General features: G+C 38.6%; 1 protein-coding gene across 3 annotated transcripts in view; it reads left to right on the top strand.

Moving 5' to 3' along the window:
- Positions 1-15,634, top strand: part of Ca10 (carbonic anhydrase 10) — a 494,944-nt gene that overhangs the window by 71,411 nt on the left and 407,899 nt on the right. For all 3 annotated transcript variants that reach the window (XM_031354912.1, XM_031354911.1, XM_031354910.1), the window contains exon 3: positions 10,938-11,012. In XM_031354912.1, the coding sequence (XP_031210772.1) occupies positions 10,938-11,012 (75 nt within the window). The remainder of the gene's footprint in view (positions 1-10,937; positions 11,013-15,634) is intronic.

Genomic DNA, 15,634 nt, shown 5'->3' on the forward strand with positions numbered 1-15,634 from the left:
CTGAATCTAAGTCAGCTGCGCTGCTTGAATTATTTTCCAGCTTGCAAAAGAGAGGGATTGCAAGAGTTGATCTCAAGAGGTGGTGAGAAAGTTTTAGCATGTGAAAGTGGAATTATTTTGTCCGTGGTGACATGTGAGACTCCCTAGAGCCATCCAGAAATATGTACTGTGTACTTATGGAAGGAATAAAGGGGGAGAAGAGAGTTCCAGCTTCCCTTTGATTGGGGTGGAAAACACAGTGTGGGATGATACAGCCGCTCTTAGGAATGTCTTCCAACCTTGTTATTTGATTCCAGCAGAAACAAAGTAGGAACCATGGCATCTTCAATGTGACACAGAATCTGGTGGCAGATTTCAGAAATCTGAAAAGTATTTAGTGTTGTACATGGTACATGTTATCCCATGGTGAATGTTAATCAAATAACATATGCATTAGCTATAACTTCATAGTTTCTGCTTTCTCAAGTGGCTTCTGAATTTTTGAGTAAGAACTAAAATCACATGACCAGAAAAAAATCCATCTTTCTAGGTTTAAATCAAGTTTCAGAAAACTATAACTTGTGGCTCTTGTTATTGGCTCAGGGCAAATGTGCACGTATTTACATATTACCCACTGTGTTTTGTACTACAGTGGCAAATTCAGAACTTGGGACAGAGCAAATGTGATTCTTTTTTCAAAGACAAAAGCACCTGTTCTATGGCCTTTTTTAGCGATCTGGCCTTTTAAAAATCTCCTCAAGACACTGCAGACCTCAGGGCATTTAGAGGTCTGGTGAGGTGGGAGGTGGGAGGGGGCATCCTTGTGGAGACAGGGGTTGGTTGGGGAGGAGGTATGGGATGGGGAACAGTCTAAGGGTGAACTGGGAGGGGAATAAAATCTAGTGTGTAAAAAAAAAGATTAAATAAAAAGAAGGAATATTTAAAAGTACATGATACATATAAAGAAAAGTCTTTGTGCTCCAATTCCTCTAATAGTTAAAAAAAGCGGTAAGATCAGTGATCATCCCATATCTGCTGGTAATCTGAAATTCTGGGTTTTCTTTCGAAACCCCCAAGTTCAAAATGGGGCAAAGAAACAAAATACAAAGATGACCAAAATTGAAATGTATCTTCCCTGGCTGATCTGACAGGGGTGGCAGCTTTTATTGTTAGGACATTATTATTATTATTATTATTATTATTATTATTATTATTATTATTATTCCCCCCCAGGACTGATTGTACATTAAGCAAAAAAAAAAAAAAATCAAAGAAATCCAATCCTTAGGCAAAGAGGAGCTGTAGACACTGAGGCTGCTCTCCGTTCACCTGTCTGCTCTGAGGAATTCTCAATCATTCTTCTACTCACAGAAAATCAGACCCAAACAACAAGATGGCTGCTAGCATCTGGCAGGAGGTGTTAAATGAGTCCCCTGCACCTCTGTAGGTGTTTCATCTAAAATAAACCTCTTGTGGCAGGGAACAGAACTTTAAATGAAGTGGCTTTTAAATGTGTACCCCATCTTTCTAAATTGCCAACCATTATAAGCCCACACTCAATATCCAGAGGCATTAAGATATTATATATATATGTATATATATATATACATATATATAAATACATAATATGTAGCATATTTTATATAGTATAACATAGTAATATATATAAAACATAGTAATTTATACATAATATGTATATATACTTTCAATTTATATATATGTATACATGGGGAGAGAGAGAGAGAGAGACAGAGAGAGAAGAGGTGGGGGAGAGAGAATAATTGATGGATATCAGATGAGCTGTATGCTAGATAACTGATTTTTGAAGGGTAAATTTGGTCTTTCAACATGCAAGTCAAACGTAGCTTCCAGGCTTGTAAAAAAAATGACTGTGGGGATAAAGGCCCATTCATCTAAGCCTGACAATCTGAGTTTGATCTCTGGAATCCACATGATGGAAGAAGAGAATGAACTCCCACTGTCCCCTCATCTCTACGTGTGAGCCATGGTGTACTTGCACACACACATATACACACACACACACTCACACACACTCACAACTGTGAGTTGGTTCTCTCTCTACTATAAGGATTTCAGGTATCAAACTCAAGAGCACCAGGTTTGGTATGCCTTGGTTGAGCATGCCAAGCCATCTTACTAGCCAGCTATATCTTTCTGGCTCTTTGGTTGTGAGCTTTAGCCTTTAACAGCTGAGCCATCTCCCCAAACCTACCGTTATCTCCTTGGCGAATGGTTCCTTTCATCAATATAAAGCGACTCGATATCTCCTCTGATTAATTTTTGTTTGAAGTCTCCTTTCTCCGGTATTAGGATGGCTACACCTGCTTGCTTTCAAGCTCCATTTACATGGTGTGCTTTTTTTTTTTTTTTTAAGTCTTTCTCCTTAGAGCTTGGTTTCTCTTGGCCGACAAGGTGGGTTTCTTACGTGTAACAAACAGATGATTTCTGTGTCTTCGTCTGATCTGCTAGTATCTGACTTTGAATCAGAGAGTCGAGGCCATTGACATTCAAAGTTATTATTGGAAGTTATGTAATTCCTATCATTTAGCTTTTATAATGTTTAGTAACTTCCTAATCTTCTGTTGTCAAATATCTTAGTTTGTTTTTCTTCTGTCCTGATACATATGCTTATCTGTTTCTTTAATATCTGATTCTCTTAAGTCAACTAAAGGAATTAATAATTAATTAATAATTAGTGACCACTTTGAGACAGGGTCTTTATGTTAGCCAGAAAGCCCCAGCTACTGTTCTGTTTCTGTCCACATACAGGACAAAGAGTAAATAGACATGTGTGCAACTATGCCCTGCTTTTTATGTGAGTGGCAGGATTTGAATTCAGATCCTCATGTTTGTACAGCAAGCATGCTTACCTACGGCCATATCTTCAACCTCTTATTGAGAGTTTCAGTTTAAAACTCTTGACTTAATTTTTTTTTTCAGTATTTTTCCCTCGTTACTGAATTTACCTTTCACATTTTGTGAGTTCACTCGAGAATTGATTCATCTTCCCACTGGTTACTTTCAATAGCCTTATCATCATTGTTCTATATGCTTATCTAGAATTTCATCTAACATGCTCCATCTATTATTATGGAATTGATCATTTTTAGGGGAGTCTTACCTCATTTTTTTTTATGTTTCTTGTATATATACATAGGGAGTACATAGGGAATTTATAATAGGGTTATTGGTTAGATTTTTTTTATTCACTGTATTTTTTCTGCAGAAGTATTTACAGTGTTCCAGTGAGACTAGGTTGTACTAGGATAAGTTGTATTTTCTTCCCACTGGTGTAGTTCAGTGAGACTCCCTCCTTCTATGGGTCATCTACTTCATGGGACACTCAGTGTAGTTCTGACTTAAAGGTTCTCCTTTCTAGCCAGAGGGATTTTGCAGGTCTGACCTCAGAATATAGTTCCCTAACACCCACCCTAGGTTTCCAGGGTGGGCTATGCAGGGAAAGCCCTTTGTTCTAAAGTTGCTTAGCTACTCCCTCAGCAGGGTTTTCACTTGACTTGTTTTTTTTTTTTCTTTTTTACTATTGGTTATTTTATTTATTTACATTTCTAATGTCGTCCCCCTTCCTGGTTTCGATGGTTTCCCTTCTGCAACCCTTCATCCCATCCTCCCTCCCCTTTGCTTCTTTGAGGGTGCTCCTCCCCCTACTCACCACTCCCACCTCATCTAGCATCCTCCTACCCTGGGGCATCAAGCCTCCACAGGACCAAGGGTCTCCCCACCCCATTCATGCCAAATAAGTTGACTTCTTGAAGACTCCAGTTGAATACCAAGAAGGGGGAGGGTCTTTCCATGACATCATATGATATGTGGACCTCAAGAGTCCTTGCTTGCAGGACTGAGATTCTGTTTAGTGATGAGTTCTTCCTTAACTGTGCTTTTTGGGTTCCACTCTCCCTTTCTGGTCTTTGCCACATGACATTTGTCCCTTACATGGCTACCCCACCCCCATTTTCTTACTAGATTATATAATGCTCAGGTATATTCTGTGTGTTCTAAGGCCTTGTCTTTGACTTCAGCTCGGATCTCAGGCAGCTGCAGTGCACTCTGTACTGGAGCTAAGCACCACCATTTCTTGCTGAGCCCGTGGACTCTCTCTTCTTCTACTTTCTTTGTCTGTGTATGTATCTTATTCCTTCTTTTGCTGAAAGTTTAGTTCCTTTCTTCAATCTCCCACCTCAGGGGATGAGTTCTCTCCCCCAATCTTCCTGTTATCCCTTAGAGCTTCTAGCTACCTGAGTATGGATATGCGTGGGTATTGGCTGCCATCTTCTCCCTTTGTAAGATGTCACTTTCATCTATTTAAGATAAAACATTTGTCCTCTGCTTAGCATTCAATATGATTCTTTGCCGTAGCTTTATTTAGAAGACACAAATAATGTTATAAATAGTCCCATAGGTCAGAGATTGTCAACAGGATGTCATAGGATGTCACCATTCCTAGAGAAATACTTTGGAAATTAATGAGGGCTCTTGAGAGTGTTATAATGAAAAGGTATAATTAGCTTCAACAAAGGTGGGTGATGTGGCATAGGTGCTGTGTGCTCTCTAATACATTAGACAGTTCCAAATAATGATAAACGATCCCATGTCCCAGTAGACATCCAAGTGAGTGAGGAAATGTTTTATTTGTCTGAAGCCATAGGTTCCACTTCACATGTGAACACAAAGTATTTTCTTCCAAAGTTTTACCAGCTGCCTTCCTTTATACAAATGCTCCAGGAATAAATACAAGGTATGTTCTTTATTATTTTGGGAGATGACCTCTGTCCATGAAGCCTTGGTTCTGAAACTTCCCATATAAGACCATGATGGCATTATTTGTATGTTTTTCAATTCAGCATCTAATTTCTTCACTTTCTATTCAAGTGTGTCATGCCCAAGTGTATACATGTTAAAACATACAATATTTTATTATAAATCATGTATGTTGTCACTTTCCTATGGAGTTACAATTGTAATTAAAATGTTACATTCATCATAGTAGTTTGCTTTCTTTTTTTAAATTTTATGTATATAATTTAACAGCCATCAGTTTCTTTTTTGAGTAAGGAATAGTAGAGGAAGTGTTTTACGTTCATGAGCCAAATGGTTTTTCTTACAGCTTTTTCAGACATGTATTTTGCCAAAGAAAGGAACTGGTGGGTAATATGTAAGCAAATGCACCCAGTAAGCAGTCAAAATGATTTGTGAACATTGAAGTTTAAATTTTATATAATTCTCACATCACATGTAATTGCTATTGTTTATTTTTTTCAACCACTTAAAAATGCAAGACCATTCTTGGCTCTTGAGACCTACACAAATAGGCAGTGAGACATGTCTAATAAGAGCTACTTTCCTAATCACTTCTCTATAGAGTACTGTATCCAAGCTTTTACACACTGAAATGGTATTGTGATGAATTGTATTTCTTTAATTTCTTGGTTATGGTATAGCTAAAGATTTTTAACTGAATTTTCAAAATATGTGCAAATACTATAATAAAAAAGTTGGCAGGGCTACATAGGTTGGGGACCACGTGAGTACCTCAGTCAACCCTTCTCAAAATCAGAGGCGATTCTTCTCATAGTAGCTGGGAATTAAAAGAGACAAATGCAACTGGATGATGTGCAGAGAGCAGGAGACTTTGGAGCACTCAGTCCTAAATGAGATGTCTTTGTCAAATCCCTTCCATAAGGCTCAGGGATCTATGAGGAAGGGAAGGTGCAAAGATTGGAAGGAACTCCAAGGATGCAGTGTCTTCTGCATATAGCAGGATTGATGCAAATATGAATTGTCAGAAATGGTTGCAGCAAGTTTAAGCCAGACGAGGTTCCAGGCCTTGAAACAGAGAAGTGGACACAGGGCTCTACCTCTACTTAAGACACTATTTGCCATTGATATCTATTGGCAAAGAGAAAATCAGTTTCCTCAAATGGAGCACCACTAGACATATCAACCACACACTATGGTTGATCCCATGCTTAGTAATTGACGGACACAAAATTAACTCCATGTTTTTGTTGTATATGTGCTATTTTTGTTATTGTTGTTTTTGTTTGTTTGTGCATCTGTCTGTCCTGTTATATCCTGTATCCTTGGAGTAACCTATAATTTCTAGTTCTCACAATTTTTCCAGCTCCTCTTCCTCATAAATCCTTGACCTTTCCGGGGAGAGATTTGATGGAGACATCTCATTTAGGACAGAGAGCTCCCAAGTCTCTTACTCTGTATATTGTCCAGTTGTGTGTGTGTGTGTTGTTTTGTTTTGTTCTGTTTTGTTTTTCTTTGTCTTAATTGTTTTGCTTTTGTTTTCACTTCTTTTTTAAAGAGAAAGAGAAAGAACATAAAGTTGATAGAGAAGGTGAGGAATATGGGAAGAATTGGGAAGTGGACAAAGGCAGGATCAAAATATATCATCTAAGACAATTCTTTTTGTTGTTGTTGTTATTTTTTATTTTTTTTAAGTTTTATTGCATTATGATGAGAAAAGTTACATGATTTCAATTTATCTGAATTTGTTAACATTTAAAAACATTTTAAATAAATAGAATTAAATCACATTTTTTCCCTTTTGTACCCCTACTCCTCCCAGAGAACCCCCTCCATTACCTACAATATCTTTTTTGTCGTATTCTTTAAAATTTGTAAAATATTATAACAATTAAAATGAGTATTATAAAAGTTGTTTGATATAAAACAACAATCAACTTAACAGTTATGTAGATGCTTATCTACAGGAATACTGAGAATACATACTTTTTTCTCAATATAAATTTTAAATAACTCCAAATGTATTAACTGTATATTTCAAAATAATACATTTCTACTAGTATTTTCTAAAATGAACATAGATATATAATGCTTTGTTTGTGTCTTTGTTTTGTACTTAGTAGAGCTTAAAATCTTGGCTCTTACTGTGGTACAAGCACAAAATAAGAACAATTTTTAGACATTGGATTTCATTGTAATAAGATTGTACTTCGAAGACCTTCACATCACCAAAAGATTTTACCTCCATCGCAGCTAAGCTGAGAGTTGACAGTTCTGCTGCACCAAGACTTCCTGCTATGGTCAAAGTTTTTTGACTTGAATGAGTGACTTTATTCTCATCCCACAGAGAACAGTTTACATTCATTTAAGAAATGGTGTGTATATTAAGATGGTCTATCCATAAAGTCATTCACCAACTGTTTCAATGAACAATGGTTCTGCTTGGAGGGTGGCACAGACATTAGGCGAGGGTAAGAATCTGGTTCATTGGCTGTGGTATATTGTTTTCTAAATCTATGGTAATTGATACCTTGTTTTCTCCATCTATGGTAATTGAGAGTTTTGCTGGGTATAGTAGCCTGGAATGGCATTTGTGTTCTCTTAGGGTCTGTATGATATCTACCCAGGATCTTCTAGCTTTCATAGTCTCTGGTGAGAAGTCTGGTGTAATTCTGATAGGCCTGCCTTTATATGTTACTTGACCTTTTCCCTTACTGCTTTTAAAACTCTTTCTTTGTTTAGTGCATTTGGTGTTTTCATTATTATGTGACAGGAGGAATTTCTTTTCTGATCCAGTCTATTTGGAGTTCTGTAGGCTTCTTGTATGTTCACGGGCATCTCTTTCTTTAGCTTAGGGAAGTTTTCTTCTATAATTTTGTTGAAGATATTTACTGGCCTGATTTCTTTCCTAGGTTTTCTATCTCCAGGGTTGTCTCTCTTTCTGATTTCTTTATTGTTTCTATTTCCATTTTTAGGTTCTGGATGGTTTTTCTCATTTCCTTCACCTGTTTGATTGTGTTTTCCTGTAGTTCTTTAAGGGATTTTTGTGGTTCCTCTTGAAGGGCTTCTAGCTGTTTATCTGTGTTCTCCTGTATGTCTTTGAGGGTGCTATTTATGTCTTTCCTAAAGTCCTATATCATCATCATGAGAAGTGATTTTATATCTGAATCTTGCTTTTCCAGTGTAATGGTGTGTCCAGGACTTGCTATGGTGGGAGAATTGGGTTCTGATGATGTCAAGGAACCTTGGTTTGTGTTGCTTATATTCTTACTCTTTCCCCGCATCACCTAACCAGGTGCTCTAGTAGGTGCTAGAGGTGCTACCTGCCCTTGCTAAATCTGACTGTAGCCTGTCCTTCTAGTGATCCTGGTTGTGTCAGAACTCCTTAGAATCAAGCTGTCTCTGTGATCCTGTGATTCTGGGATCCTGTGACCCTGGGCTTGTTAGAGCACCTGGGAGTGCAATAGCTTCCTCTGGGTGTTGTGGGACTGGCTGTGGAGCTTATGCCTAAGGTCTTCTCAGGGCACCAACTCAGACAGACTTGAAGCAACCCAAGCAACTGGGCTGGTGGAGTTCCTGTGTGTCTGGGTTCTGCTGGTCCCAGTTACTCCCGGTGTTGGGACAGATGTTGTGTCCTCCTTACCTCTGATCCTGGGTGTGTTTTAGAGCCCTAAGACAATTCTTATTCTTTTTTTTTTTAACCCTATGTTTATTGCAGCTAGAAGCTGGAGAGATGACTTGGTGGTTAAAAGTGCTTACTCTTTTTCCAGAGTATATAAGTTCAGTTCCCAGCACATACATTGGTAGCTCACAGTCTTCTATAACTCCAGCTCTGTGGGCTCTGGTACCCTCTTTTGGCCCCCATGGTCAAACACATAGGTGTCATATATTGATATAGATAAACATAAATTTAAAACAAATTTATAAATTAGTTTGGGAAAATATATTAAGACACAAATTGTTGAGACTTCTCCATAATCATTATTTAAATTATAAGAGACATCTAAGACAATCCCTAACAACTGGCCCTCAGAGTAACTAAAAGAAGGCTATGGTTTGTTTGTTTGTTTGTTTGTTTGTTTTACTCTCTACAGTTCTGGTAAGATAAAGGCATGTGAGTTTTGATAAGACTGAGAAATTTCTGTCTGAGATAAGGAGAACTTACACATTATCTCTTATGCAAAGCAGGTAGATGAAGTTCAGATCCTGCTTTCAAGCTTGTCGAAATGCACATCTTTTCCAGGCTGGCTACTGGACCAGCAGGGTCCAAATAGAATTTCATTTAATAAAATAACAAGATTTCATTTTGATCTGTTTTGATAGGTTGCATTACCTGTGAATTATACTTAATCTGCACCCAGCTAAGTATTACAAAGTGTTTCAAAAAAATGCCATTAGGCTTGACTGTATCATGTGTCATCTATATTCAATATTCTATACTCATGGCATGAGTTACTAAGCCTTTGGAACCTCCTCTCGCTCCTGAGGTCAGTCATGCCCTTCAACATATTGAGGAAGAGAAGGAAGTGCTCAGAGAGGGGGATGATCAAAGTACTTCCTGAATTTTAACCCCTTTTTCTCTAGCACAGAGGTATGTTCTTTGTCAATCCACTTAATAGTTTCTGGATCTGTTTTCTGGAGATGGTCATGCCTTCAGGACCATCAAGTCCAATGGCAACATTTAGATGCTATACCACACAGGAATTCAGAGGCCAGGGAATCTGGTGCACATTGCTACCTCCACTCCCTAGACTTACACTGAACAACTTGGAGCTGATGATGTTCCAGATCTACAAATGGGTTCTTTGTCCCCAGCCCCACTGTTGGTCTCAGATTTGAATTCTCTTTTATTTGTCTTGTGTCAATAACTATTTGTCACCATGGTGCTACCAGCTATAGGGTTCCAGTCTCATGAGCAGGTGAAAACATTACATGTGCATCAGAAACCCAGAGGGATTTAGCAAGTCCCTTGTCTACACCAAGCCTTGTTTTTTTCTTTTTCTTTTTTTTTTCTTTTTTTGGTTTTTCGAGACAGGGTTTCTTTGTATAGCCCTGGCTGTCCTGGAGCTCACTTTGTAGACCAGGCTGGCCTCGAACTCAGAAATCTGCCTGCCTCTGCCTCCCAAGTATTGGGATTAAAGGCATGCGCCACCACCACCCGGCTCAAGTCTTGTTTTCAAGCCCAATGTTGTGTGGCCATCATTTGTAACACAAAATGATGTATCTCTGAGTTGTGATTTTTTTAAAAGGGGGTGGAGGTATTGAATGAAACTAAGACAATAGCTAAAGACTTAATGATTGGCTTATTTAAACAAATTACCAGTTTGGTTGAATCTCCTAAGTTATCTTTAGTAAAATGATATCTAAACTATAAATATAGTTTAATAAAATTAATATTTAATAAATACTGTTTAATAAAAACAAGGACATAGTTTTACATACTCTCTGAGATTTATAGGCACATGTATCCAACAAGTGATGTGTGTCTATGCATAGATGTACCCTTGCACATGTGTGTGTATATGTGTATGTGTGTAGAAGACAAGAAGACAAGAGTTAAATATGCTAATACACAATCATTGCATTTTTACTACAATACGATTATGCAAATCCCTTGAGAGCTTGTTAGGTGGCACTAGCAGAAAATCACAGCTACTCCTATACCCTTGACTTAAGAAGATGGGCCCTCCTATGTCTGAGGCAGGTTATCCTCCTCTACTGAGTGTGCAGCTTTGAGAAGCACCATACTGAGTTTGGGGGTGTTATTGTTGTTATTTTTCTTGTCAATTTTTTTTTGTTTTATTTCATTTTATTTTTGAGGTAGAGGACATGAAGTTGGATGGGTAGAGAGGTATAGAAGATCTTGAGAAAAGTTTCTGAGATGTAGAGGAGTTAGGTACAGAAAAGACTATGATCAAAATGGATTGTATAAAAAATCCTTTTAAATAAAAAGTTTTTAAAAATACCCAAGTAACTATGAAAATCATAATAAGAAATGTACATGCTAGTTATATATTTGAAGAAAAAAGAGGGAGGATTCTTAAGGACTGTGGCCTTGAAGTAGGAAAAGGTAGTGCCATGGATATTTACTGTTTTCCTTTAACAGTACAAACATGACTCCTGTGCTACATCTTAATTTACCTTCTTGTTTGTTTCTCTTTTAGCTCAACAGAATTCACCAAAAATCCATGAAGGCTGGTGGGCTTACAAGGAGGTGGTCCAGGGAAGCTTTGTTCCAGGTAAATACACATTTATTTTACCTACTTTTAAAAAGAATTTTATTCCTTAAACAGTTTTAGGGAGACAGAAACCCTCAAAACCCCATTCATCAGCTGATCCCACAGCACTTCATTCCTGTGTACTAATAAATAATACAAACAAATAAACAAATAAAAACCTAGAATCTGGATGAACACCAATGCTATTTCTACAATGTCACATTTGCTACATGGTCTGAAATGTATGTCTAACGTAAGCATGGAAATCTATTACATTAAGAGGAGACTTGTTACGTGAGCAGCAACTTAAGCAGAACACATTGTTCTTCTGTGTAAACCAGCAACCCTAAGGTTCTTCCATCAATAGCAGCCTCCTCCAGAAAGGAGGACAGAAGACTGAGAGCAAACGCTGTTTGCCCACACTTGATTAAGTGAGGACTGTTCTCCACACTAATGAAACGGGAAGTCTGAACAGACTGACCACGACAGTGAAGCTTGCTGGAATACATGCTGTTACTGATGTCATTGTGGTAGCATGTGTGCTCAAGACTCAGCAGATCAAGCCAAGCACCATCTAAAAATATCAGGACATGAGTGGATACTGTCAGCATGCAGACATTGGACTGAGAAGCCAAGGCAGGCTGCAGTCAGAAACACTGTGATTTCAGTTGAGAAGGAGAGCAGAGGGGCCTGTCTCTCCCATTTCCCTTACTCATTATTGTCCTATTCTTGACATAATAGACAGAATCAATAACCTGTATTAACCATAAAAACCATAGGTCATCCTACAAGACTTCAGAAGGGAAAGAAGCAAAGGAAAGAACAAGGGAAAACAGTATGGATGGATGGCATATCCCACAGTATTTTTAACTTACTAGATTTGAGAGAGACAGAAAGGAAGCCCTCAAAAGTATCCGTGTATGGTCCTCACTCAGCCTGGTGCTAAGAAAAGAAGATCAAAAGAACCAGCTGAGGGTTTCTGAATTTGGTGACAGGACAAATGTGCAGAGTTCCAGGTCATTCAGTTTATGCTTGATTACTTTGCCTTCCTACGTTTCTATTTCTTCTGTAGAGTTTTTCATATAAACTGTGCAGAGAAGGAACTCATAAAATTCCTATAAGCATATCTGTTTTCATTTCTGTCAATGAGGCAACAGTAAGTACTGCTAGAATATTTTCATTGGAGAAAGAGACCTATGGTAAAGGATGGTGAGTGACTCAGAAAAAAAGCCAGCTGGCTGCTGGAGAGCCTCAAAGATCAACGTTCCTAATGTCAATGTCACAACGTATACTGTGGCACATTGTTCTCTGCTCCCTGTGCACAGAAATTGAATTTAACTCCCCCAGAAATGACCATGTTTCTAATGGCAATAATATAAGTTACATGTGCTATGTCTACTTAAATAAGTATAGATACTGTCACTTGATATTTATAATTGGGGGGATCATCCCTCTCGGCAATATAAAACATTTATATTTTGGAAAGAGAAACTGTTAGCTACACTCACAGTAGCTCAGAAGTTATAATAATCATTATATCCCTGTCCATGTGAGTATGGGATTAGAACAACTGAGGAATGCCCCTCATTTTTAAATCACTTCTACCTCTGTGGTGGTTGACTTGTTCTTAGATAGCAATGTGTGGTGTCTTCAATGTTTCACCTCTTTGCCTTATACTACTTGAATACTTGCTCTATCTATCTATCTATCTATCTATCTATCTATCTATCTATCTATCTTCATCTCCACCTCCACCTCTACCTCCATCTCTATCTCTATCGTTATCTCTATCATGCAAAGTCAGCATCTTGCATGATGCTGCTAAGGCAACCAAGGAAAGAACTCTTGTCCTTCATTTGCTGCTAACTACTTTTTTTTCATTTTCAGCCTGGTTTGCATATGCGTTGTGGCTATAGAACTTGTGATGGAAAGAAACACATAAAGGCCACAGCAGTGATAAGAGAATGGTTCATTCAGTGCCAGAATCCCCTACTTTGGCCATCTTTTGGTGGCATCTATGTAACACTTAGAAGTTGCAGAGCACCTTTCTTGGGACTAACGAAGAAGAACTAGTACATCGCTCTTACTCAAGCTATGTTGTGCACCATTTTAAGGGCAATCGGTACATTGTTCTTACTCGAACTAAATTCACCATTTAAAGGTCAAGCTAGGCCATAGAGGCATGGCTCTGGAGAACCTGTGCAGTCATAGGGCTGATAACCACAATTCTGCCTCTGTGGTATGTATCAGAATTTCTTGTTAACCAGCTCAATGCGTGCTGTCTACTAGCCCCACCTCAGCAGGCTCTGCTTTGCAGGCAAAGCCCAGCTTGTTTGACTCTTCACCCTCCACACAGTTACTATCAACCACATTAGTTTCCTTCTGTTTTTGCCAACCATGTTGTAATGGCTAATTTATGTAATGGCTAGAGTATGCTATAATACATTTGGTCCGAGGTGTCCTGGTGTTGCTGTTGAAGTTATTTCTAGGTGAGAACAACTTTTAAAATCAATCTCTAAAAATCATATATTCTGATTCCTCCCTCCCTCCATCCCTACTTCTCTTTCACTTCCACATCCTTCCTTCCCCTATTCCATTAGTTCTATTTCTCTGAACAACTGACCAACACACACACCATGTAGTTGAGCACTAAAGCCACATGCCACACTAAAGACAGTAGAATAGAAATCTAGGTAGGTCCCATTTATTATTTAAACCATACTGTGTGCAATCTGTGTGTGTGTGTGTGTGAAACAGAGACAGAGAAAGAGAAAGAGAAAGAGAGAGAAGAAGAGAGAGAGAATGTGGACACATGTATGCTATATGGTACATATTTGGAGGACAAAGAACAAATTTTAGAAGTTGATTCTCCCTTTCCACCATAGTGTTTAGGGATTGGACTTTAGACTGTTGTGTTTATAAATGCTTTTATATGCTGAGCCATCTCACTTGGCCCCAAACCCTTGCCTTTTATGGACCAGCTTAGGATTACTTAGCCATGGAACTGCCTCACTTCTCAGTTTGTTCAGTGAGATTATAAACTTCTGACCTCTAGAGGCACTTTGCATTGGGCTCTCTGTTATTTCCTGTCTAAAGTAGCTTTATAGATTCAAGTGCCCAAGGCTGAAGGAAAGAAGGAAGCTGGGTGGGCTTGGCAATGCTCTGCAGTGCGCAGTGGGGAGAAGGGTGAGACTATAATGTAAGTCTGACAGTTCAAAGAAGAGTGAAATCTATCTTGTCCTTCAAGAGTGGTGGATTCTGCCTTCCTGACAATCAGAACCTAAGTAGAACTAGTGAAGAGACCAGAATGCTTGGGTGACACAGGCCACAGCAAGGTAGTTTTGTTTGCCACAGGGGGCTTTAGACAGTTACTTTCTGAAAGGGGAAAATGGTAATATATGTCTAAGTTTTGGCAGACCAATAGAATGGGTGTAAAATTAGCTTTGATTCTCTTGATGTAATTGTTATCTCAGAGGCTTACTGCCTCTGTCTGCTAACTTAGGCCTAGCCCTGGAAGCTTCTAGCCTCTGAACAATCTGATCTATGTCTAGAATGTTTTCAGCCTCTGAGACTTGCTGCTGAAATAAGCTCATCCCTCCTAGTTCTCTCCTATCTCTGGCTGGCTGATTCAACTGAACTGTTCTGGCTCAAACTCTTCTCCAAGCTGACTGATCCCATCTGGCTTCTCTTTCTCTGCCTCTCCTGAATTACTCCGCTTGACATCAAAACAACTCTGCAATCTGTTTTAATTTTCTAGCTCCTTCTCATTCTCAGCCTCATTCTGTCTTTGCTTATGTGGAGCTTGTTCTTACTTCAACCTGTCTCTGGAAAACTCTCCCAGGAGAACCTGCCTCTTTCTCCTTCCTCTCTTCTTTGCCTGTACTGATCTCCTAAGTACCTTCCCTTTCCTCTCTCTACTCACTGAGAGTTGGGCACATCCTATTGGGTCAAATCTTGCTCTGACTGGTCACTTTGTCTGCTGCTCAATTAGACAACACTTTCCAATATGGGTGCTTCCTTCTACAAACTAAATTTACCTTCATTGTTTTAGGTTAAAGGTGTATCCTAAGGGCTTGTCTATATTCTAGCTAGAGGGATTAAAGGTGTGTGCTAAGGGTTGATCCACACTACAGCTAGAAACAGATTTTTCTAGTAAATTTTTCTTGGGATTCACAATGTGGTAAAGTATCTTTCCATAAAGGAGTGCTTTGGAAAACTAGCTATGGTGGAAATTAACTGCATTCAATTGAAGATAAGAGAGAAAAGCAAGCTTGTTTTAATTGTTCAGACAACAGACTTCCAAAACAAAAAACTGTAGGCCCCTATGCCACCTATGACAAAATGCTGATGGGCTCAAACTATTAGCATTTAAAGATTGTTAGGGGAAGTGAAATGCCATTTTCTTTAGTGGTGTAGCCACAGGCAAGTTACCTAGACTCCATTCAGTAACAAGACACCTGCCCTTAGCTTCACACAAAAGGAAGACAGAAAAGTGGGAGAGTGGCTTATTAAAAGAAGTACTCCTATGAGACGGGGAAGGATGAGGGGAGGAATGGGGGAATGAAAGTGACTAAAATCCAATTGCATAAATGTATGAAACTTCAATAATAAAAACAAAATAAATGAAATATATGTTAACACAC

This window comes from Mastomys coucha, unplaced genomic scaffold (assembly GCF_008632895.1).
Source record: "Mastomys coucha isolate ucsf_1 unplaced genomic scaffold, UCSF_Mcou_1 pScaffold5, whole genome shotgun sequence".
Lineage (NCBI taxonomy): Eukaryota > Metazoa > Chordata > Mammalia > Rodentia > Muridae > Mastomys > Mastomys coucha.